Here is a 22988-nt window from a genome sequence, read left to right as displayed (position 1 = left end):
GGTCCAAGAAGGCCGTCGAACGACGTACATCCCACCATCTTGGATCGACCTAACGGTGCTTTCTTTGGCATTGCCACATCCGTCTTGCAGCCAGTCATTCTCGGTATTCTTGCCCATCTTTGTTAAATACCATTGGCATCCCCTTCCCTCCCAGGCTTGCTCCAACCACAGATCAGCACGCACAGCATCTACAGATACTCACAGACTCTCATCAACTTCATCGGTACCAGTTCTTGTCTTAACACCTCCATCAGTACCTTATCTGTGGCTCATCGACACCATTCTGTCGATACTATCGATACCTTCGACATCTGAAATATTCCTCCCCCGCCAGCTGTATCCACTATGGCCATCCGTGACCACTTCCGCCGCCGCAAGTCCATCTCTGAGCCTAGCCAAGGAAACGGCTGCTCATCGCCGGAATCAAAGTCCCCTGGGGCCCTCCGTCTCGCCAAAACACTGCGATGGTTCTCAAAGGATGAGAAGCCGGAAAAGAAGGCCGTCAAGGAGAAGCCCGATCCCCGCGAGAGGCCTTTCAGCGAAACCAACCTCCGCCACCAAGAAATTCTCAACGGCTTCACCCTCACCTTCGGCAAGAGGCAGCCAAGTCGCGACACGCGGTCAAGCTACTACAGCATCGGCGTCAGTCCCGGTACTTCAAGACACAACAGTGTGGACGAGAGCCCGCGCCGGATGAATTCAGTGGCGCGCGAGGGGCCGTTTGTCCGGCCTGTGCCGGAGGAGGATGAGAGAGTCTAGGATCTTATGCCTTCTGGGAGGTGTCACTGTCGTTAGTGAAAAGCATTGCATCGGAGTTGGGACTGGCTTATCATACGGGAAAAGACGATTGTTCTTGGTGGAAAACACTATCTTGGAGGGTGGATTTTGGATGTTGTCAAGGTGTACGTACATATGGTGACCAGAAGCCTCAGGCTAGTATTGAACCAAACGAGTAATATTCTGCATGCAAATACTCTTTCCGAGATAAGCGACATCTATGGTGATTCTCCTAATTCTAATCTGTTATTTGGTGGGATGGTGTTCTTCCAGTTCCCAGAATTGCGATGGCCAAATTCGCTGTGATTATCGTGATTGTCGCTGTCGACGTACTCGACGCCTTGGACCATACGGCTGTGTTCATCTTGCCATCTTCACAATGCCAATTTATAAATACTTTCCATTCTGTTGCCTTGAAAAAAGCTCAACTCTGGCGATGTCCACACGTGGTCATTGCAGGTACCTAGTATGTCCTTGCTGACCCTCTTCCTCCTCGTGCCCTCGTCGTGCCCTCGACGCACCTTCCTGTCCCGGCCACCACTCTTTCTGTTTGCTCTTTTCGTCCCAAGGCGCGTTCTAGCGAGTCGACCCTCAAACTCATCACTCCTCATCACAACCGTCGAGGCTGTGACCTACGTGGACGCAATTCCCGAGGTCCCCCTGGCGCTGCCCACCTCGGCCATCTTCGCCAGCTTCCTCTCCTACTCTCCTTACCCCCACTCTAACCACAATAAACCCCTCTCACCTTCAAATCTCAGCCACCTTCCAAGAACAAGATCCTCACCAGCCTGAGATAGTTACTTCGTTGGTCGGGATTTTTTTGCCCGTTTTCTTTCTGACAAACCCATCCATCCTCTTCTGTGCCTCCCGCCACACTAGACGTCAATCGACCAGCACCTTTCACGCGGTATGCTTGAGGAAGCATTCGCGCTTGTTTTCCCAGCAAGCGTAGCCTGATTTGAGGGATACACATCTTACGATCTCTTGGACAGCAGCCATCAACACACAGCAGATGCCTTGGCACCCATCGTGAGTTACTCTTTGTCGTCAAGAGTGGGCGCAAGTTAACTGAAGTAGTGTTACCAGCTTAACAAACTGAATCAAACGCGCAGCAGTCACAAAGACCTTGAGTAATACTTACAACCTACCTGTCTGCCATTCAGTTTCAACCAAGGAGCCCCATCTTAACAAATTGATCAAATCAACAACAATGGCATCCCTGCAGCCCACTTACGGAGGATGGTTGATCAAAGCTTCCAGGGATTGGTACTTCCTGGCCATGGAGAAGGTCCCTCAGAAATACGGTCTCTCTAAGAACGCCCAGCAATTGCTGCAGTACTTGGACGATGTCAAGGCGAAGATGATGGATGAGTACGAGCTTGGCCGGATGGTCCGCATGAGCAATGAAAACCGCAAGGCCGTCACCGACACCATCCGCAAGGTTGCACTCCTGATGCAGAAGCAGCCAAGGGAGCAGAAGAACTGTATCAAGCTGATTGAGATGTGCACTGAGATCTTGGACATCGCTAGTGAGTATCAGTTAGCCCCCATTCATTCAGCCTTTGACCGTTGGGCCACTGCATCCTTTGAACCCTTAGAGGGCATGGGCTGACTTTCATACAACAGACCGCCCTCCTCCTCCTGCAGCATTCCCCTTCATGAAGTTCCCCCGGGAAATTCGAGCCCGCATCCTCGACATAATCATCGACCAGCATGGTGACACCGAGAAGTTGCAGCCGGTCAAGTGGGGTACCTGCAACTGCGTCAACCCAGAGAGGGAGAAGTTCCCGGTTGTCTCAAAGGCCCAGAGGAAGACGTTCAAGCAGCTTGGCATGTCGTTGGGTGACGAGTTCTATGACGTCCTGTACAAGAAAAGAAATTGGTACTTCTCCTGCTGTTGCACGCTTAACAAGGCACTCCAAGGCAACACCAAGCTTCGGACGTACTTGCGTAACGCCCATGTCCACTGGTGCGGCCCCATGGCCAACAAGGCGTTCGAGAACCTGGCCAAATGCCCCAGCTTGAGAAACCTTACCATCAAGATCTCCAAGGCGACGATGACCATTCTGAACACGCGCGAGGCTGGTTTGGCCAGCTTCTTCTCTCTGAACAAGCGGAGACTGATGGACTGTCTCGGCGCCGACGAGCTCCTGCTTATCCAAGGCCTCGAGGAGGTCCATGTTGAGCATGTCAGCTCGGTCCAGAAGGACAAGCTGAACGAGTACGACCGCCAGGGTCTGCTTTCGCTTCTGAAGGCCAAGTGCAAGGATCGCTTCTGAAGGGATTGAAGGAAGTGTGTGCAGAGAACTGGACGAGAAGCAGAAAAGCATGTCAGGGCGGTACTGGGTCTTAAGTTTTGGCATCGAAATACAGTGGAAAGCGCCAAACAATGGCTATAGGATTCCCGAGGCGATGCTAGTACAGACGGATATTCAGGAGACAATGAACATTGCAACGGAGATAGCAAATCATGCCAGCAGCCAGAAGTAGGCAGGTATTTGAAGTCTGAATGAAACGAATCGCAATATTGCAATTGGCTATCGGGAGACCGGTGATTGCGAGTTACAAAAATTGAGATCTGCAACTGACAGAGCCATGTTGTCGGCGCAAGCCAACACCAAATGAGGCTGGATATTTCATAGATGTGACAACAGATAAATTACGAAAGCCTTCACTTCAAGTCTAAAGGTTCCGTACTCAAAGAACATTGTCTGGGGGTTGATCTTGTCTTGTACACGTCGCCGAAGCGTGGTGTATCCGGCTCAAGATCAGCAGTCGGCAAGGCTAAACTGATCGAGCTATGGCAAAAGACGGCGTGGTGTGTCACAGGAAAGAAACAAAAACAGACACGGAGTCGAGCTGCGCCATAACCTACCGGTGGTTTCGCGACTGCAATTGGCAGTGGGATGTCAACATTGACTCTGTTGCCTGTTGCTCATGTTCCAGTAGGCATTCTCATGCGCCTGGAGCAGCATGGCGAACTTTCAAAAGACCAAGAGCTGTGCGGCCGGTTGCGACGGCAGGCAGTATGCAGATTGAAGGATTGCATGTCGATGAGATTGTGAGGAGGAGGAAGGAAAGAAAAAATTCGCCCAGCCGAAAAATAAGCGGTGCGCCTTCTTGGCTGTCAGCGTGTGACCCTAGCCACGGAGGTGGGCCGCACTGTGTTTGTCCGACCTGAGAGATCGGCGTTTTGACGCTCCTCCACCGTGACTCTGCACAGTGTTCATGCAAGTAAGCAGTCCACACTGTGTCCTTTATGCTGCCCAGAGCACAGTGCTCCGAGCGGGCAACAGCGGGCGGCGGGCAGGTGCCTCGACCAGAGGGTGGTGCCTGCTGCCCGCCTGCAACCTCCATCCCCACAGGAAGGTCGCGTGGTGCTTTTCCAAAAGGAGCCTTCCCGCGACAGGGATATTGTACGTCCACAGGGGTCTTGGAGGGCATTTTCGCTTTCTGGCCTGTTATCTCGGGTCTTCCATCTCGCCAACCGCACCTGCCATCGTAGGCGAATGGGTGCAGGCGCTCACGGTGACGCCCACCCTCCCTCTGCGTATCCGTAATCCTCATTGCCAATGCGGCCCCCTAAGCCTGAAGGCGCATCCCTTCCCCGTTGCGCCTGAGAGCTTCCCACCATCCTCTAGACTGGCTCGCTGAGGAATGAGATCCCAAGACCATGGACGGGTCTCTTTCCGTAGCGGACTCTTGGCAGCGCCAGCCCTGTCATCCGCCCGTTTCTTGGCTTCTGCATCCCATGGCTTGTGGCATTATAAGGGAAATGGCAGCCGCGGTCTCGCATTCGCGCCTGGAGGAGGGGGTAGCTCACCACCTCTGATCCTTTCAACCGTTTCCCTCCCGCCTCTTCTCACATCCTCCTCACGAGAGAGACACGCACGATCGTGTGTGTAAGAGAGAGATAGAGAGAGCGCGTGCGAGTGTGTCTCTCCGTTCCCGTCCCGTCCTTCTTCGCAGCGCCGCACCGAGCCAGCGGCCCGGGAAACCTTCTACAACACTAAACGGAAGAGAATGCCGTTTCCCGCCGACCACGACCGCCGCCGCCACCACCAGTCGGAACATTGATTCACGTCGCGCCTCCGTGGTTCCTTTTTCCTCTCTCCTAGCCCGCGATGCTCCGCATCCAAAGGCTGGCCGCCTCCGCAGGGAGCTCGCCACTTCTCCTAAAGATTTTACCACGCCTCTCCCTCGTTATCTTGATTCTTTGTGTTGTCTATCAGTATTTTGTATTCGGTATGGATTCTGCAAGCCCCCAAAGGCCCCACACCTGCACCCCCCCCTCCCCCCCCAAAAAAAACTCCAACATAATACGAGCTGATACGAACTACAGGCCAGCACGATCCTTACAGGTGCGGTAGCTTGCTCTCGAGTGGAAGATGGCGCTCTAGTCAAGACTCGAACTTGCCGAGAGATATCTTCAAGAGATGGGAGCCCGAAGACTGTCGCATGCGCGAGCTGTCCCGTGAAGATATGTCGAGCTGCTTGAGGGACCGTCGCCTAGTGATTGCCGGCGATTCGACCATGCGCCAAATCTACTTTGCTGCCATGACCCGGTTGGACCATCACGTCGCCGAGAAAGCCATCCTTGACTTTGCCGTTTCCAAAAACAAGCACCTGAACCTTGCCAAAGACGTCGAGGGTGTGAAGCTCGAATTTATCTGGGACCCATGGCTCAACTCCACCGCCCTTTTCAGCCAATTGGCTCGATTCCGGGAACGTCCTGGCTCTGCAGATTACGAGAAACTCGTCCGCAAGGAGGGCAAAGACTCGGCCGCCCTCATTGTTGTTGGTACACCAGGTCTCTGGGCGGCTCGCCAGGGCGGTGATCGGTACTTGGAGCTCTTCAGAGAAGGCATCAACAACCTGATGCCGTACCTGCATCGTGATTTTGATCACTTGGTGGTGCTGCCCAAGAGCAAGTCGCAGTCGGCATTCGAAGAGCTCTCCAACCATGTGCTTGTCGCACCCGTGCCTATCCCAGCGTATGACAAGCTATTGACGTCCCGGGCAAGAACAATCACGCCCGAGAAGATAGACGCCATGAACTGGAATCTGGACAATTTTGAGCCGGCGGAACGAACACATGTCATCGAGAGCTACAATGCAATGCTGGATAGCCACGACGATGCTCTTCTTGACGACGGGCTGCATGCTGTAGACATTGTGGCCGAACGGAAACTCGACGTTATTTTGAACGCTCACTGCAACTCTGGATTGGTCAGAAATGGATACGCAAACCAGATCACTTGTTGCGCCCCCTACCCGTCCCTGTCCGGGGTTCAGGTGCTGCTTCTTGGACTCAGTATTCTAGCGCTGCCTATCCTATTTCTGGACCGGAGACAGGACGCTTTCCCTTCCGCTCGTACGCCGCAGGTCATGGACTCTCTGCTTGCCGCAGCCACCCTCGTCGCCATTGCTGTTTACTGCCTGCTCGCCGACCGCACTCACCTCTTGATCAAGCATGATAAGCATTTCGACGTGCCCGACTTTATCTTGCCTGTCATTGGTCTGGCAATTCTCGCAGGCCTCTCCCTTCGGTCAAGACCGCCTGTTCTGTCTTCCGCAAAAGGTCTCACGACGACTTCATTTCTGTCCCGTGAACAAACCGACGAGTGGAAGGGTTGGATGCAGGCGTTCATTCTGCTATACAACTACCACGCTGCATCCGAGTCACTCGCGATGTACAAGGTGCACAAGTTCCTAGTGGCGACTTACATCTTTCTGTCCTGCTATGGCCACACAAGCTACTTTCTCCGTACAGAGGACTTCACATTAAGACGGGCAACGTATGTGCTGGTCCGGCTCAACCTTCTCAGCTGCATTCTAGGCCTCGCGACGTCCAGCGAATGGATCATCTACTCGGCGCCGCTCATGACGTTTTGGTTCGGTGTAACATTCGCATCGCTGGCTTGCTTCAAAACGCTCAACAACAACCCTGTCGCCTTCTTTCTCAAGATTGTGGTCTTCGCAACCTGCACGACCTTCCTGGTCCGAAGCACACACCTCCCGGAGACGTTCTTGAGGGTTCTCAAGTCAACCAGCGGCATTCATTGGAACGTGGATATGCTGCGGTCGCATTTCGCGTTGAATCGCTTCGTGCCGTACTTTGGCATACTCACAGCTGCAGCTGCCCATCGAATTTCCGTTCTTCGCTGCCGTCAGCACGGCATCAACGCTCGCGCGCCATTCGAAAGAGCCAACGACGCCTTTGATCGGGGGATTTTGGAGGTTGCGTATCCCGAGAGAGACGCGATTCCGGTGAAGCCGATAATGATATGCTTTGCGATTGCCTATCTCGTCGTATTCATCATCTTGGCATTTGCGGCGGACGTCTACCACAACAACGACTCCTACAACGCTTTTCACCCATACACCAGTCCTTGGTTTGTCCTGTCAGCAGTCATCACGCGCAACTCCTTCAAAGCACTGCGTGAACTTCACGTTCCACTGGGTGCAACTCTTGGACGGTTGTCCCTCGAGGCGTACGTTCTTCACCACCACATCTGGTTAGCCAGCGATGGCGCCGGGGTGTTAAGAATCGGGCGCCCGGGCTACCTCCCGAGGTCGCTTGAAGTAGTAATAATCGCAGCTATATTCCTCTGGGCGTGCGCTAAGAGCCACAGTGCCACTCGACGTATTGCCTGCAGCATGACAGGTACTGAGAGCCAGGAGGAATCTGAGGACGTCACTCTGGGTCGACCCGTTAGGGACGGTAAGAAGAGTCCTATTCCGTGGCAGCCCGCAGTGGCAGACGACAAAGCAGCAGAGAAGGCGGCAGGGAGTGTGAAGCAGAGCGGCACCTCTGTTTCGAACGGCGCTTTGAGGCTTCGGGTTGTGGGATTATTGGCGGTGCTGTGGTTGGGAAACGCGATGTACGGAACTTGACGAGAATGGCAGGACGACTTGCGAGCTGGAGCTGAAAGCCCATGAGCCCCAATTCACCACACGATAGATACTTAATTACAATAATGCTTACACGAGGCAACACGCCACGGAATCGCAGTTGACACACGATCCCTGCAAATTCGTCAGTTGCATTGTAGTTGCAGCGTTACTAAACAAGAACAGGGGTTAGGGGCTCACGTCGGTGTTTCGGGTGTGCTCCGTCTGCGCACAGCCAAACCGCCATCTAGTTGAGGGAAAACAAGCTTCGACGTCCTCCGAAAGCCAAGCTGCCATCGGTTCAAGCGGAACAGAGTCGTTTTCTGCCCCATCTTGGCATCAGCATCGGCTTGAGCTTAACTCAAATGAAAACTTTAGTTTTAAGCCCCTTTTCCTAGCTTCAAAAGCCGCACTCGACTCTAAATTTCGCTTTGCGTTACGTTTCAACATGAGAGCGCATCTTTGCCAACGCAAATGCCAGCAATAATCCCCTTGGCAATCGACATGCCGAGCATCAACCGACCAAGATGCGCGACGATTATCACCGGCATGGTCGCGACGACTTGCCAGATTTTACAACACGGCGCGCTTCCCGACTCCTGACTCTTAAGACCAAGGGATGGAAAAGCCCCAATGACAGAGGGCCCGGATGAGGCTCTTCCGCCCTACCGTTTCGCGTGGGTCGCGAAATCGGCTGGGGTCATTTGGCCAACGTGATTGGCGGCTTGATCCCGAAACTCGTCCTGTCGTCGATGGGATGATGCCCCGTTGACAGCTGTGTACCTGGCGGTTGAGACGGCACGTCAGTGCCTGTCAAGGTTGGATGGCAGGACTCACGAGAAGCATAGTTCGGCAGACAGGCTGGTGCCCTCTTTTACCCCTCCCCCGAAGGACCCTTTTCCTTGTCTCAGGGCTCGAGATGCCTCTTTGCGCCTCGAATCCCCCTCTTAAATCATGCTGTCCCGTGTGCTTTAACCTCCGAAGACTAGGGCCGGGGTGGGTGACGAGACGATGTCCACCAGATCGTCTGTCCATCCCCTGCGATGTGCTCGCTTCGTTCAGGCATCTCGCGGTGGACGACGGGAAACGCTGCTCCCGGCGGCAGGAGGGATTCATCGACAGAGGGCGGATTTGCGTGGAGGCTGTCGGTGGTCGAAGGTTTATACTTAAAGACGAGGCTCCAAATCCGCACCCCGTCGCAGCGGATCATGAGAGATCATAGGATTTGCTTCCCAGGAGTAGATCTCTTGGCCTCGCGTTTACTTTCCACGACCGTTTCTTTCTCTCGGTGAGCCCTAGAGGTCGCCTAATACCTTCATTCTATACTCGATACGTAATCGATTTGCATTTGGCTGTGCCTGGCATCATATCTGTCCTTTCTTTTGAATTCTAATCTTTGGTGTGACGAGATCCAAAATGCAACTGAAACATCTTCTCACTGGCCTTGCGGTCTTCAGCTCACTTGCTGCTGCTGGTAGGTCTCAAGTGCGATATGATGACCGGATAAGGTACTGACTTGCCCCGACAGCCCCAGCAACTGCACCCGCGCAAGACGCCAAAGCCGCAGACAAGGGCGCGCAAAAGCAGGACCAGAACAAGGACCAAAACAAGAACAACAAGAATAACAATAATGGAAAGACCAACAACAACAACAACAACAACAACAACAACAACAACAACAACAACAACAACAACAACAACAACAACAACAACAACAACAACAACAACAACAACAACAACAACAGCAATAACAAGAACAACGGAGACGTGACGATTATACAAAACATCATCAAGCCCAACATCATCGTCGTGCAGGAGAACCTCGACAAGATCAACCAGCTCCAGCGCCAGAACGAGAGGGAGTTGGCGTTGCTGGTACAGTCCCAGCTTGCTCTTGCGACGCAACTGCAGGCTGTCAAGGACAACATTCGCATCAACCACTTCAAGGCGCAGTTTCCCCAAGCGGTGAGTTACTCCTGGTGTCCTGCGTCTTTTCTTCCAAGTTGGTCCTGTGCTAAGACTGCTACCAGAACACCATCATCGTGACCGTCACTGGCGTCGTTGACAACCGCCAAGGTGGAGGACAGAACAAGCGATACCTCGTGAACCAGCTCCTCGCCGACAATGGCAAGCCGGGACAGCAAGCCTTGGTAATGGTCAATGACCCGACACCCATGGACATCTCAACGCAACAGGCGGCATCTTCGCAATCCGACACTTTCGGGGCTGCCCGCGTCGCACTCGACTCTGCCTCTGATGCCGTGTCGAACAACACCGACGGTGTCCAAGCCGCCGCCGCTCCCACTCCAGGAGCCGACGAAAGCGACACCACCCTCAAGCTTGCTGCGTTCGACCAGGCCGCTCCGTTTGGACAAGTCGGCCAGAGCATCATCCTTCCCGCGGGCACGCAAGCTCCTCAACTGGCCGCGTCAGTTCCAGACCCCGCCGCCATCATTCTGCCGAATCAGGCCGGTCTCTTCGTTTCCAACGCAGCTACTTTCCTAACAGACTGCGCCTCGACCGCCGCCAATGCTGCTGCCGGCAATCCTGCACTCGCTGGAGCTGCTTTGAACATCTTCTCCTCGTTCCAGCAGATCGCTGCCGCACAGCTTGCGGGTCTGTCGGGTCTGGGCATCTTTAACAACGCCGGACAGGTGCAGGGACAGCCTCTGGGTGCTATTGCCGTTGGTGCCAACCAGCCGGCTGCGGCCGCTCCTCCTGCCGTCGCTCCTCCAGCCCAGGGAGGATCTCTTGGTGCCATTGCCGTCGGCGCAAACCAGGGCCAGCCAGCCGCGGCGCCTCAGCCTCCGGCCGCGGTTCTCGCCGGGGCTAACCAAGCGCAACCTGCTGCTGCTTCCCCACCGCCGCCTCAGGGAAGCTCGGGATCAGGTGTGGTAATCGTGGGATCGAGCCCGGGAGGAGCTCCAGCACCAGCTGCTCAGCCTGCGGCGCAACCTGCGGCGCAACCCCCTGCGGCCGTTCTCGACGGGGCGAATCAGGCGCCCGCAAATCCACCAGCTGTGGCCCCGGCTCCGGCCCCGGCAGCATAGGGAAACGGGATTCGACAGTGCACTACGTGCGATGGAGTTGGGGACGGGGAGTTTGGGTTGGGCTGCTGGGTCGGGATATCCAACGGGAGGAATGTGGCGAGGACAGAAAAGGAGAGCAATACACATTCGAAACTGCAAACATGTATACCTCTCGTGGCTCTATGGTTTATGTAAATGCTTAATGAGGGAGGGATTGTATCAGAGACGCAAGAGGTTCTTGTGCTTGTGCTATGTAATTATACTGAATGAAACTGTAACACCTACCTACCTACCGCGTATGAGTGCCTGCCTGGATGTCTTGAGAGTTCAAAGACGGCAAATCGGTTGATGCTGCAGTGATGACACGACAGTGATCAATTGCAGGCCATTGTAGAATTTCGGCAGTAGACCATAGCCCAGTGAATGACACAAATGTCCAGGCTCGTTCACACTTGCAATGGCACTCTAAAAAGCACCAGGGGTCCTTTTCCATGTTTCTCGGCCGGGGCCGTCAATTTTATGGACTTCACAGTGGTCGATGTTAGACTGGCCGAGAACAGCGGGCATGAACAGCCAATCAAACACAATAAACACTGCCCCTCAGACCCACAGTGGGATTTCAGCAGGGGCAATGGACCAACGACGGACGACTCTTTTGAGGCAAAGACCGCGAGGGAGGTGGTCAAGCGAGGAAGAAAAAAAAGGGTGCGTCGGCCTTGCACGTGACCCTACCCTAGCGAGGCCCACGCCACGCCAGAAATTTCCCACACCCGAAGCGCACCTCCAACTCTATCATTGCTCGTCTGTATCCCGACTTCGTCGTCAACCATCAACACCCGACACCTAGGAGCAACCATCTCGACAGTTGCCCAGCATGTCGCTCGTCTCGGGGGAGAAGAGTGCGTTATCACCCGCGAACCGATACAATTATGGAGGAGAGCGAAATTGGCTGACAGTCTCGTTACAGCGAACTTCCAGTTCATCCTTCGTCTTCTGAGTACGTTTTACCCTCTCTCCCAGCACACACCCACACCCCCGTTTGACGATCCCATGCGACGACGAACAATCCGAATTCCGAGAAATGATGGAGGCGAGAGGCTAACGTGCGCTTTTCATAGACACCAACGTTCGTGGCCAGGAGAAGGTCATGTACGCCCTCACCAAGATTGGTGGTGTCGGCCGTCGTTACTCCAACATTGTGTGCAAGAAGGCCGATGGTACGTTTCCCCACGATGCCGAGTAGGGGCAATCCCTTGCTTCTGAAAGACAGAAAATCGAGAGTTACCAGAGGTGCTGACTTCGCCCAACAGTCGACCTGAACAAGCGCGCCGGTGAGCTCACCTCGGAAGAGCTCGAGCGTATCGTCACCATCATCCAGAACCCCACCCAGTACAAGATCCCCGCGTGGTTCCTCAACAGACAGCGCGACATTGTCGACGGCAAGGACAGCCAGATCCTCGCCAACGGTGTCGCCTCCAAGCTCCGCGACGATCTCGAGCGCCTCAAGAAGATCCGCGCCCACCGTGGTCTCCGTCACTACTGGGGCCTGCGTGTCCGTGGTCAGCACACCAAGACCACCGGTCGCCGCGGCCGTACCGTCGGTGTCTCCAAGAAGAAGGGTGGCTAAACGTATCGCTCGTCATGACGACTCTGACGAGGGTTTGGGTGGTGTTGCGGCTGGGGACCAACAAACATTAAGGCGGCCGGCGTGTTATCGGGCTTGGTTTTTCTCTCTATGTCTCTTGGCGACAACATCCATCTACAACAAAATGATGATGATTCATTCTCTGGGGCATTACCACCACCCGCTGAGGAGGGGATTGCTATTCAGATAACATGAACAAACAACGGAAGAGTCTCCATCATACCAAGAAACAAAAAGGCTTTCAAAAAAAAGTTGACTTTTGGTTCCTTGTGATGTGACTACTGGTGTCTAAAAAATGGGAATTGATTTGTTGTTCAACATGCCGGGATCGTATAAACTTGTGACATGCCATTATCTGAATCTGCGCCTGGGTTTCCGTGTTCTGGATTTCATTGTGGACCTTTCAGTGACATGTCGAGTGTCTGCCATTTCGGACATGTGCGACATCCAAGCGAGCGGAGCTGCCACCGCCGTGTGGGGGTTATCCTGCGGCGATCTGTAAGATGCTGGTGATGGAGATATCGGCCCCGGCCCCCCCCNCCCCCCCCCCCCCCCCCCCCCCCCCCCCCGACGGCCTCGACGTCATTGAGGGTGGTGCCTCAGCATATGAACTTGCTGATCTCGGACTCTTTCCCAGGGCTCCATGGTGAAGGCTGTAGCTCCCAGAGTAGTGTGTGCATAATGGCAAACTCCTCGTCTTAACATATGTCAGTACTTCAGTATGACCCCATCACAGACAGCAAGCAGCATCGCAACGTGAAGAGTGCCAAACGTTAAAACCACTATGCCATATTCGTATCATTAAGAACAAACCCTCGATCTAGGGGGGTATCGTGCCACGTCTTGCTCTCTTTCCTTTTACTTCTCCTCGAGCCCTTCATCTCTAGTCTTCATGGATAACAGCCATATCCAACACCTCAACCCGTCCCTGTCCCCTCGTCTCGCTCGAGATGAAGTCACCCAGCCCCTTGAACGCACCCGGCTCGACAAAGCCCACGACCTCCCACTCGCTGCCCAGCACGTCCTGGCTTTCGACCTGCTCCACGAAACCTAGAATACGGTCCTTGACGGTTCCCGCCTTGGCCTGCTCCCCGTCCTCGCCACTTTTGGGCGCCGTCGACTTGACGGCCTGCTTCAGCACGCTGGTCGCACACGTCACCCTCAGCCTCATCCGCGCCCTCTGCACGGGGATCGGCTGCGCCGCGATCAGCGCCTTCATTGCCTCCAGCGCCTGGCTCTTCGCCGACTTGGTCGTCACCACGCCCGTCCAGTGCGGCGCGCTCTTCTCCCTCGGCTTCGCCTCCCCCTCCTCCCCGCCCGCAGGCGTTCCTGCGCCGCTGTTTACCGCACTGCTGCCGCCCTTCTTTCCCGCGCTGGCCGCGTCCTCCGCAGCAGAGTGCGCCGCCGACGACAGCATGTCCAGCGCCTTCTCAATCATGCCCGTCGTGTATACCCTCTTCGTCCGCGGGTCCACGAGCCTGCTGGCCACGATGCCGATGACCTCGTTGTGCACCCTCTCGAGCTGCTCCGCGCGCTCTTTGCCGCCGACCTGCATCTCCCCCTTCTTCAGAATCTCCAGGACGATGTCGTCGGTGGACTTGCCCTTGCCGAACGCCTTCTCGAGGTCCTCTTTGGGCGCCGTCTGACCCTTGGACACGTTGAGGAAGACGTTCGGGATCTGGAGGACGTTGTCGAGGTCCGTCTCGACGCCAGAGCGCCATTCCATCACCTTGTTCTTGTAGCACGCGATCTCGAAGCGCTTCTTGCCCTTTTTGAGCCGCACCATGGACACGTTGGTCAGCTTGATCTGGTTCGACGGTTGGTTGATTCGCGACGACATCGTGGCGGTTTACTGCTTCGGCAGTGGCGTTTGCGTTTGTTTCGCGATCGATACAAGGTTGGGGACTTGTGTGTAGTAGTTTTCACTATTCAAGTGGGAAAATCGAATAGTTCGTCGTCGTCGGTGTTGCTGTTTGCACGAGGTTCTCGCCCGAAAAGTTTTGGCGGGGTAGTTGGTTGTACAGCAGCTGCTAGGAGGGGCAGCGGGCGGTGAAATATCTGTAGGCTGGTACCTGGGCAGGTTGATCTGACGTTGTTTTGCGGGTACGGCACCTGCTTGGACATGCGCCGCCGCGGTGACTAATACCATCATTTCGACTCATCCCCGAATCTTAGTCAAATCGGATGGAACGCGACCATAAATGGCTCAAGATATGTCACTCGATACCAAGATTGCGATCATGTTTACGTGAAAAGAGTCATATTTTAGCAGCGTAACTAAGATCTACCGCGCCGGGCTGACACTGGCGCCCACCCAAACGAGACGACTGGGTCTCTGGTATTTATATACTCCAATGCCCAGTCTACAATCCAATACAAGCGGTCACTGCGACAATCCGTCCACACGAATCATTCTTTCGTTCATACAAATCGTTACAATAAGCAAGCTTAAGCGCTCCACTCACCGCCCAACCAGCGGTTGAAGAAGTCTGATGAAGCCTCGGGCTGGTCCATGGGGACCATGTGGCCAGCGCCGTAGAGTTGCATGAAGGTAAAGTTGCCGCTGGACTTGACCTTGCCGTACTCCTCGCCCTTGCCAACGTGGAGGCCCTTGACCTCGGCCTTGTTGAAGGACTTCTGACCAGGCCACTCGAGAGCCTCGGTCCAGGCACGGTTGCCGAGCCAGTTGCAGATGTAGTCAGCATCACCAGCGTAGATGAGGACGGGGATCTTCTCGAGAAGCTTGGGAACAACACGGTGGAACGGCTGGAACCAGTCGCCAGCGAAGAGGAAGTTGCGGTTGATGTCAAAGTTGCAGCTGTCGTAGCTGTCAACCTCAGCGCCGAGGGCCTCCTTGACGGAATCCTGGTTCAGGTAGTCGGCGATCCAGCCAAGAGCAGAGTAGCACAGGTTGCTGCTGTCCTCGCACTTGCCACGGATGTCGTAAACGTTCTGTCCGGTGCGCTGGTAAGGGCCGATGAGTGCGTTGTTGCAGTAGATGCTGGCAGGGACGCAAGACCAGACGCTGCCGGAATCGTAGCAGTTGTTGATCAGGCTCTGGCAGCGGGGAAGAGCGTTGTCCATGGCCTGGCACTCGCCCTGGTCGAGAACGGCAGGGTAGCCACCCTCTCCGCAAGCCATGGGGCGGTAGTATTCGTACTGGGTCAGGCCGTCAGTGAGACCGTTGCCAATCAGAACACTCTTCAGGTTGATGTTGCGGTCCTCGTGAGAGAGAATCTCAGAGGCGAAGACGGGGATGTAGTGGCCGGCGTAGGACTCGCCAGCAATGTGGAAGTCCTGCTTGGCGTACTCGGGGAACTCGTGGAAGAAGAGGGAGAGCAAGGCGTAGACATCCTTGCCAGCAGCGACCGTGTTGGAGACGGAAGAGCCAGAGTAGGAGTAGCCGACGTTGACGGGCTGGTCAAGGAAGATGACGGAGGCGTTGTTATTCCACGACCACTCGTTGTTGACAACCTTGAGCTTCTTGTCGATAGAAGCAGGGCCGAGCTCCATGAACAGACCGGTGAGGGAAGAGCAGCCAGGGCCACCGTTGAGCCACAGAACAACGGGGTCGTTCTTTGGGTCGTTGCGGGATTCGAAGAACCCTACATAGTTGTTAGTTGGTTCGACAAGATGATGCAGGGCTCCAAATCATGGTTACTCACAGTAGAAGAGATGCTTGTCGTTCTCCTCGTCATCGAGGTAACCGCTGTACTGCTTGACCTTGTCTACGCCGAGGGCGGAAGGGTCGACCTTCTTGGCGCGCAGGTTGAAGTTCTTGAGAGGACCACCAACCTTGCGGTGCTTCTCGCCGTTTTTCTCAACCCACATACTCTCAAGGTCAGCGCCCTTGACGACGTGATCCCAGTGCTTATCGGCCTTGCGGCGGTGGGGCTTGGGCTTGGAGGGAATGGCGTTCTTCTTGAAGGCCTCGACAGCGTCGGGAGCGAGGAGAGTGATCTCGTCCCAGACGGCCTTGGCTTCAGAGGTCATCTTGCCAAACTTGTCCTCGAAAGCCGACAACCAGTTCTCGCCGGTAGTCTTGATGGAGTCGAAGGGACTGTCGTTGCCACCAAGGACATGCTGGTCCAGGGCGACCGCGGTGGAGGCGGCGCCGAGCACGAGGGCGGAGGTTGAGAACCTCATGGTGTGGACAGGTAATTAGCTCGGGAATGGAACTATCGCTGGCGTTGATGGGTTGTATCGGGATGATGCTGATGAATGATTGCTCTGATGCGAAAGGGGGAGGGTGGGAGAGGATGGTGTTGAAGAAGGGAAGATTGAGCGATGGGGAGGAGGGAGCTCGGAGTAAGTATGGCTGTCGGGTCACAGGCAGGAAGCTCGCGGACGTAATGAAACATGACGAGGTGGGCGCGGGTTGACTGGGTGCTAGTGGATGCTCATGCTGGGGACCTGGAGGAACCCTCTTGCCGTAGACGGCAGCGTGCAGGCAGGGAGGGCAGCTTCCAATGTCTGGGGTGTGCTGGCCGCTGGACCTGCCGTCGCAGCAGCAGCTACAGCTACAACCGAAGCCAGCAGTAGCCGCGACAGCAGCAGCAAACAGCTCAGCGCGCACTGTTGGTCTGTTGCTGTGGAGAGCTTCGGAAGCTCAGCAACGACTGGCTCGAGCCAAGCGTTGCCCAAACGATAGTCGGGGATGCGTGTACTTCGTACAGGGTAGCGCCCACCTGATCCCCGCGACTCGGACGCTAAAAAGAGAACCTGCCTGTTGCAGACGCACTAACACGTCGCGCTGTGCCCTGAGCAGAGTGTCTGTTAGTGCCGGGCTTGCGTGTGTCTCGACTTCCATGGCTGCAGAGGTACCAAGCATCCCGCGCGCCGACGGCCGACGTCTCGTTCGCCCTGCCCCCCTACGGTTCGTCTGCGTCATGCCAGGTACAGGACAGGCACAGAACCTGGGCACTTTTGCTGCGGCGCCCCACATATGTCTTCCTGATAAGCGCATCCCGCATTCCGATTCGCGGCGGCATCATGGGGGGATTCTCAGGCACAAATGCTGCCCTGCACCGCCCCCCGGCTCTGGATCACGAGCCGTTGGAGCTGGTGTTCAAGATGCAATGCCAAAGGGACGAGGGGCGTTCGCTGCTTGCAATCAAATCTACCCGTACTTTGTTTGGTATCGTATTTCCGGGGCCCAGGTGCGAAGAAAATATCTGGATTGCTCTGTACTATCTGCTAAACCGCAGGTTAGGAATCACCATGGCAGCATTAAATGGCCGGTAAACTAACGTCTGTCAACGTCAGACACCCTGCGAGATGCGTGACCGCTCATGCCCCGGTTGACCGCGAACCCCTACGGCCAACTCGTCTGTGGTAAGAACATAGGCCAGCCTTCTGGCTAGACCGACTTGTTTCGTAGCCTCAGTCATTCAATGCCCATCACCGCCTTCTGCCACAGCTTTTGCACTAGTATCCAGAGCAGACTCCGCAACCCCTTCTCTACATCGTAGAACCGCAAAATACCCCGGATCGTTCATTCGTGACCGCCATTCAACACGGGTAGGCGCGTGTCGACGTCACCCATGTCGCCCCAGGTCTAAAAGCGGTACCCGCTGCCAAGCCTGGGGGTCAAGTGTCATCAGTCACATCCTAGTGGTCGCGTTGTGATACTAGGTTCTGTCTCCCCGAAGATGATGATCCATTTATGAGCAGCCTTGTGGAACTGGTCAGAGTTTGTATTCGTCTACCACGGACGTTCGGCCCTTCCCAGCCATTCGTCTTCCTGGCATCTGTTTCTTCTGGTCTGGTCGCCAGCCTTCTCGGCCCTAATCAAAACAAGGCTTCGCCGCCATCCTCCCTGGTACCAGACCTTCGCCGTCCCGATGCCCTATCATCACAATTCACCCGTCTGTCCGGAAACGCCGCTTTCTGTCCAGCCCATTCTGATGCCCGCGGGGCTGTTGAGACCATCAAGAACTTGAGTTCTCGCTAAGCCTTCCATCCACTTCATAAGAAACGTGGCCATGCCTCCCCAATGCCGTCGCCGCTGTCTGGCCAAACACCAAGTCCCCAAAGCATTAACTCCATCTCCGATACTGTACATATATAGCGAGGTCCGTATACTGCTTTACAAGTCATTTCGTGTGTGGGTGCCGCCTGATCATCTCGGTTCGTTATTAGATTAATAACAGCATGGCTCGGGTATATCGACGACCAGGACAGCTGTGTGAACCACCACGTTTAAGGGCTTTTGTGCCCATGTGCCACTACCTCCGAGTCGGCTTACCTCGCTCCAACCCAACGTCATCAGCCGGCTGTGTCAGCCGCCGGCATCGAAGGGCTTGCCGACCTGGTGCCCCGGAAGAAGTTGAACGCCTTTATGCGGAACCTGCTAGATTTCTTCTTGACCAACTTTCTCCCTCCGTCTACCCTGCAGCTTTCATGCGATGTGTAAGAGCCGTTCGCTTCTTGATCCATCATCGGGGGCTCGAGCTTGCCTTCATTGAACGGCTTGGGTTCCGAGATCGTGGGAACGCCAGGAATATGCTCTGCGGACTCTGCACTGACAATACTAGTGCCTTGCGTGCTTGGAGAAAGAGGCATTTTTCCTGTGGTAGCACTGGTAGCCTGCGAAGCCCAGTCTCCGCCGTACTGGCCCGTAATGCTTCCGTCGGTTGTCTCGCTGCAGCGTTGTTTCCCGTTGTGGCCGTGGTGGTTATCAGGAGAGCTGCTCGCCCTGTCCCTGCTATGGAAAGGATCGCTCGCGGCGAAGTCTGCCACCGAGTCAAACGTCGTCACGATGCCGTTTACTTCCTTGTAGTCGTCGGAAGTGTCTGGCACGTGCGTGGGCCTGTTCACCGGATCGGCCGGCCCTGGCGACAATTCCTTGTCTTCCCATTTTGATTCGTCCAGCAGCGACGGTGGTGTTGCTAGTTCCTCCGTCAAGGGCGTCGACACCCGAGGGGTCATGGACTCTCTCTGACTCTCGGGACCGCCCACAAAACTCATAGTTCGCGGGGAGAATGTCCCGTCGCGGAGAAGTCGCTTGCGTACGGGGTCCTCCTTGGCCTGCTCATCTCGGACACGCTGTTCGAAGAGGCCCTTGTTGATTTCGAGCTCGTCAACCGTGTATCTCATTGCTGGGAGTATGTCGGCCACGCCCTGGAAGAGTGGAATAGCAAACATATTCATGAAGCTCAGCTGTGCCTTGGAGAGCGACATTAGATCCTTCTTCGGGGGTGCAAGAAGAGACGATGCAATGTCCAATTCATTCTCCATGGAAGCTTGGCGTGAGAATTCGTCTGAGAGAATATGCATCCACTTGAGAGCAGTCTCGTGTTTCCTCGCCTGTGGTGCGCAATGTTACCATCCTGCCAATATTGAAATGCATCGGGCCCAACTTACCACATTACTAATGTCTGCACATTTGATGAGCAAGGAGCAGGCCAACGCCTTCTGCTCCTCTAGCATACGACCATTCCATCCATCGGTGGTATTACTAACATCCAGCTTCTCCTGGGTGTCGCCAAGCTTTTTCATGTAGTCAAAATGTAGACCCATGTCAGTGGCAAGTATGGAGCTGATCATGAGGTTCCTCATCTTGGTGTCCTCGAACGCGCTAGGCCAGTACCTTCGCAGGATCTGCGAATACGCGGCGCAGTGGAATGACTCAAGGACGGAGCGGTCGTTGTAAAGCTGGGCCAATGGTGCGTTGAGGGTGACGAGGAAGCCGTTGTTGACACCAGGATGTCCGACGTCATGTCCGATGGCCGTGATCAGAAGCGTGAGGCCCTCGAAAGGATGCAACAAGCTGGCCATGGGAGACTTTTCGGGAAGCTGTTCAGGCGCAAGCGAGTCTTGAGGGAACGGCGCCAGGGTTCCAATACGAACTAGGAAATGGAAGGTGGCCTGGAGGACGTCGACAACATGTCGGAAGTTGTGGTATGGAACGAAGTTGTTGTACGCAGCTCTGCAGGCAACCAGGAAACTAATGAGCTGATCTGGGAATTGTTAGCGACTGCACCGAGTCTTGCCAGCCAGCAGCATTCACCTGTGGGAATCCGCCAACGATCTAACTCGGGCATGGTCAACGCATGTTTGAACATGACCATCGCTGCCACGAGCAGCTCGTCGTCGGTCCAGCTGTGGGCACAGAAGTGCCACTTGCCTACGGCGGCAGCGACGGCGGCTTGGCGATCAGTGGATACGGCGATGCTGACGTTGGCAATCCGATCATCGTCTGAATCCGCGCCCGATCGGCAAATGCCTCTCATAAGACCAGATACCATGGCTTCCCTCAAGTATGCAAAGGGCTTTTCCTCGTTTACGCCGACCCATGACCGCTTCCTGCCCCTGCGGACCTCTAGCATCTCTTGCTGTTCTCTTGCTGCCTCTTTGTGGCCGCGGTAAGCATGGATCTCCAAACTGGTGACGCATTTGGGGTGCAAAGGGCTAATGATGACATCTACTGCACCAAGATCGAGACAGCGAATGATCAGTCGCCGATCGACTGTGGGCGAGGTTTTTGTTTCCGCGTCTTCGATCGTGCTGCCATTGGAGTGATGGACTTCAATAGAGGAAAAGCTCACGACTGGGATAGGTACGACCAGCTTGGATATGCTGCGCAAGTGAGCCTCAGTCATGATTCTCTGCAGTAACTTCAGACCGTAGACCTCTTCTTCTGGGGTATGTATATCAATATCGGCAGTGACTGGGCGCGAGTGCGGCGAAGGTGACCTAGACTTTGACCGGACCTTGGGTAAGCGCTCGTCATAAGGGACGTCGACGAGGACGAGAGTTGGCGTGAGATCCATCATGGACTCGTCGGAAAGTTGGAAAAGCGTCGAGATGCATGCTGAGCCGGTGGAACAGAGGTATACTGGCGAAGTGCCGTTAGCATCACGAGCGAGAACGAGGGGTTTGTCGGTTCATACCTTCTCCAAAGGTATCCAGCAAAAGTGCAGCGTCTTTTTGTATAAACTCAACTTCTCCACTGGCTACATCGCCATTCGATAGGTGTGCATCGGTCGCATCATTGCGTATCAGTCTGTCTTGGCGAACCTGACGGTTCACGTAGACGACATGACAAGTAGCGTTGTCCATCGCGGCTTCGGGGAGCAACCAGTCTCGCGACCGGAGCGCTCTGGCCACAAGGGCGAAGGAGGCTGAAAGCGTGACGATGCGATTGAGCAAAATGGCAATCCAAGGGGCTCCGCAGAGGATAATTCGAGGACGGCGACCCAGTCCGATTGAACAACAGCACGGCGGCGCGACGCCCGCGACGTATCAGCGAATGCGCAGTCTGGCGCAATAAAATCGAAGCCTGGGTGATGTGCGGGCGAAGGGATCGGGACAATTTAGATACAAGCGAGGTCGAGGTATGGGCCTGATTTCTCGTCCAGGGTAGACGCCCAAGCGCACGCGATTAAATCAACAGCGCAATTGCGGTGGTGGTCACCAGGATTGTCATCGATGGCAGTCGCACAGCGTCGGGAGAACCGAAGGCATGGGAGGATTGAATGCAATCAATCTCGCCGTGTACGGGAGCGTAGAGGGACGAGGAGGGGATTGTCGTTTCGCAGTTGCGGGTACCGTCGCGCGGAAAGTTCGTTGTGTACTCGGGACCAAGGTGGAGGCTCCTCTATGCTGCTGGCAGCGACCGAGTCGTCGGGTTAGTTGTGGACAAAATATAAGTTGACGAGGGGGGAAAAGCGGGCGAGAGGAAACAGAGCACAAACAAGCAGCGACGACGACGACAAGGAAAGACGTAATATCATGAGGGCAGGCTACGTACAACAGGGCTGGGACGAACGGGCGTGAAGTGGGAAGAAGGGGAAAAGAAGGCAAGCGTCAGGTAGCTGGGACGGGAGGATAGAGAGGAGTACAATGGGCAGCCAGGCTTCGAGTACGAAATTGTTAAGCCAGGCAAGGGGGGTATGGTGTGTGTGCGTGAGTGTGTGTGTGCGTGAGTGTGTGTGTGCGTGGTTGCTTGCTTGAGAGAACAGCGCTCGCGCGGGAGCCCCCTCCAGGGCCCAGAAGCAGCGCAGAACAGACCAAGCTTCCTTGCCTTACCCTTCCCCTCTACATACTTTGCCCAACAAAGCAAGGCGGGACAGAACAAGAAACACCATGGAAGCTCGAGAGAAAGCTAGAGGAGTGCAGCTAGTTTTTGCAGGGCGAAAATGACTTACCAATTCTGCTCTTGGTCCCTTTTCTTTCCCTTTTTTTCCTTTTTTTTTTCCCCCCCTTTCTCTCTCTTCCGGCTCCGCTCGTTTCTTCTCACTCCCTTCCGCGTGGCGAGTGCAAGAGACTGAGTGACTGACTGAGTAAGTGAGGGGGGCGAATAAGTGCGTAAAGTGTAAATGTGTAATGCAGGCCCCTTATGGATGTTTCCTGAGATGTTGGCTGGGGGAAGATGGGAATGAAAGAGGAGAAGGCAGAAGAGATTTCGACAGCAGCGAGGAATGGATGAGAGATTGGCGAATGCGGGTTGGATTTGCAGACGAGGTGGTGGTGGTGGTGTTGGTGAATGGTAAGTGGCAGCAACGTAGTGGTGGCGCGGTCTTGGTGGTGTGCGCAGGCAGGCACTTGGGTGGTAGGTATGGTAGGTAGGTAGGCCAAGTGAAGTGAAGCAAGTAGGTAAGTACCTGACGAAAGTACCTTTCACGAGAAATGTACCTCTT

The 22988-nt window shown here is 55.1% G+C and overlaps 7 protein-coding genes across 7 annotated transcripts; 4 read left to right on the top strand and 3 right to left on the bottom strand.

Moving 5' to 3' along the window:
- Nucleotides 1–345: 345 nt before the first annotated feature.
- Nucleotides 346–759, top strand: GCG54_00006180 (uncharacterized protein; the record flags this gene model as incomplete). The annotated part of the gene is made up of 1 exon (XM_045406192.1): nt 346–759. The coding sequence occupies one exon, from the start codon at nt 346–348 to the stop codon at nt 757–759; it is 414 nt and encodes a 137-aa protein (XP_045265575.1).
- A 1228-nt stretch (nt 760–1987) lies between these two features.
- GCG54_00006179 (uncharacterized protein) lies at nt 1988–3056 on the top strand (the record flags this gene model as incomplete). Its single annotated transcript, XM_045406191.1, has 2 exons — nt 1988–2306; nt 2404–3056. The coding sequence occupies 2 exons, from the start codon at nt 1988–1990 to the stop codon at nt 3054–3056; spliced, it is 972 nt and encodes a 323-aa protein (XP_045265574.1).
- Nucleotides 3057–4901: 1845 nt separating this feature from the next.
- GCG54_00006178 (putative O-acetyltransferase CAS1) lies at nt 4902–10721 on the top strand (the record flags this gene model as incomplete). Its single annotated transcript, XM_045406190.1, has 5 exons — nt 4902–5022; nt 5120–7661; nt 9129–9145; nt 9200–9636; nt 9702–10721. 5 exons carry the CDS (start codon nt 4902–4904, stop codon nt 10719–10721), a joined length of 4137 nt encoding a protein of 1378 aa, XP_045265573.1.
- Nucleotides 10722–11574: 853 nt separating this feature from the next.
- GCG54_00006177 (40S ribosomal protein S18) lies at nt 11575–12327 on the top strand (the record flags this gene model as incomplete). The annotated part of the gene is made up of 4 exons (XM_045406189.1): nt 11575–11599; nt 11668–11697; nt 11819–11917; nt 12011–12327. 4 exons carry the CDS (start codon nt 11575–11577, stop codon nt 12325–12327), a joined length of 471 nt encoding a protein of 156 aa, XP_045265572.1.
- A 901-nt stretch (nt 12328–13228) lies between these two features.
- On the bottom strand, nt 13229–14185 carry GCG54_00006176 (Ribosome maturation protein sdo1; the record flags this gene model as incomplete). The annotated part of the gene is made up of 1 exon (XM_045406188.1): nt 13229–14185. One exon carries the CDS (start codon nt 14183–14185, stop codon nt 13229–13231), a length of 957 nt encoding a protein of 318 aa, XP_045265571.1.
- A 608-nt stretch (nt 14186–14793) lies between these two features.
- On the bottom strand, nt 14794–16491 carry GCG54_00006175 (Carboxypeptidase Y-like A; the record flags this gene model as incomplete). Its single annotated transcript, XM_045406187.1, has 2 exons — nt 14794–15950; nt 16011–16491. The coding sequence occupies 2 exons, from the start codon at nt 16489–16491 to the stop codon at nt 14794–14796; spliced, it is 1638 nt and encodes a 545-aa protein (XP_045265570.1).
- Nucleotides 16492–18612: 2121 nt separating this feature from the next.
- On the bottom strand, nt 18613–21408 carry GCG54_00006174 (3' 5'-cyclic-nucleotide phosphodiesterase 2; the record flags this gene model as incomplete). Its single annotated transcript, XM_045406186.1, has 4 exons — nt 18613–19653; nt 19711–20306; nt 20357–21184; nt 21240–21408. The coding sequence occupies 4 exons, from the start codon at nt 21406–21408 to the stop codon at nt 18613–18615; spliced, it is 2634 nt and encodes an 877-aa protein (XP_045265569.1).
- Nucleotides 21409–22988: the final 1580 nt, after the last annotated feature.

The sequence above is a fragment of the Colletotrichum gloeosporioides genome (assembly GCF_011800055.1).
Source record: "Colletotrichum gloeosporioides strain Lc1 chromosome Unknown consensus_36, whole genome shotgun sequence".
NCBI lineage: Eukaryota > Fungi > Ascomycota > Sordariomycetes > Glomerellales > Glomerellaceae > Colletotrichum > Colletotrichum gloeosporioides.
Note: the sequence above shows the minus strand (reverse complement) of the source record. Positions and strands in the feature narration are given on the sequence as shown.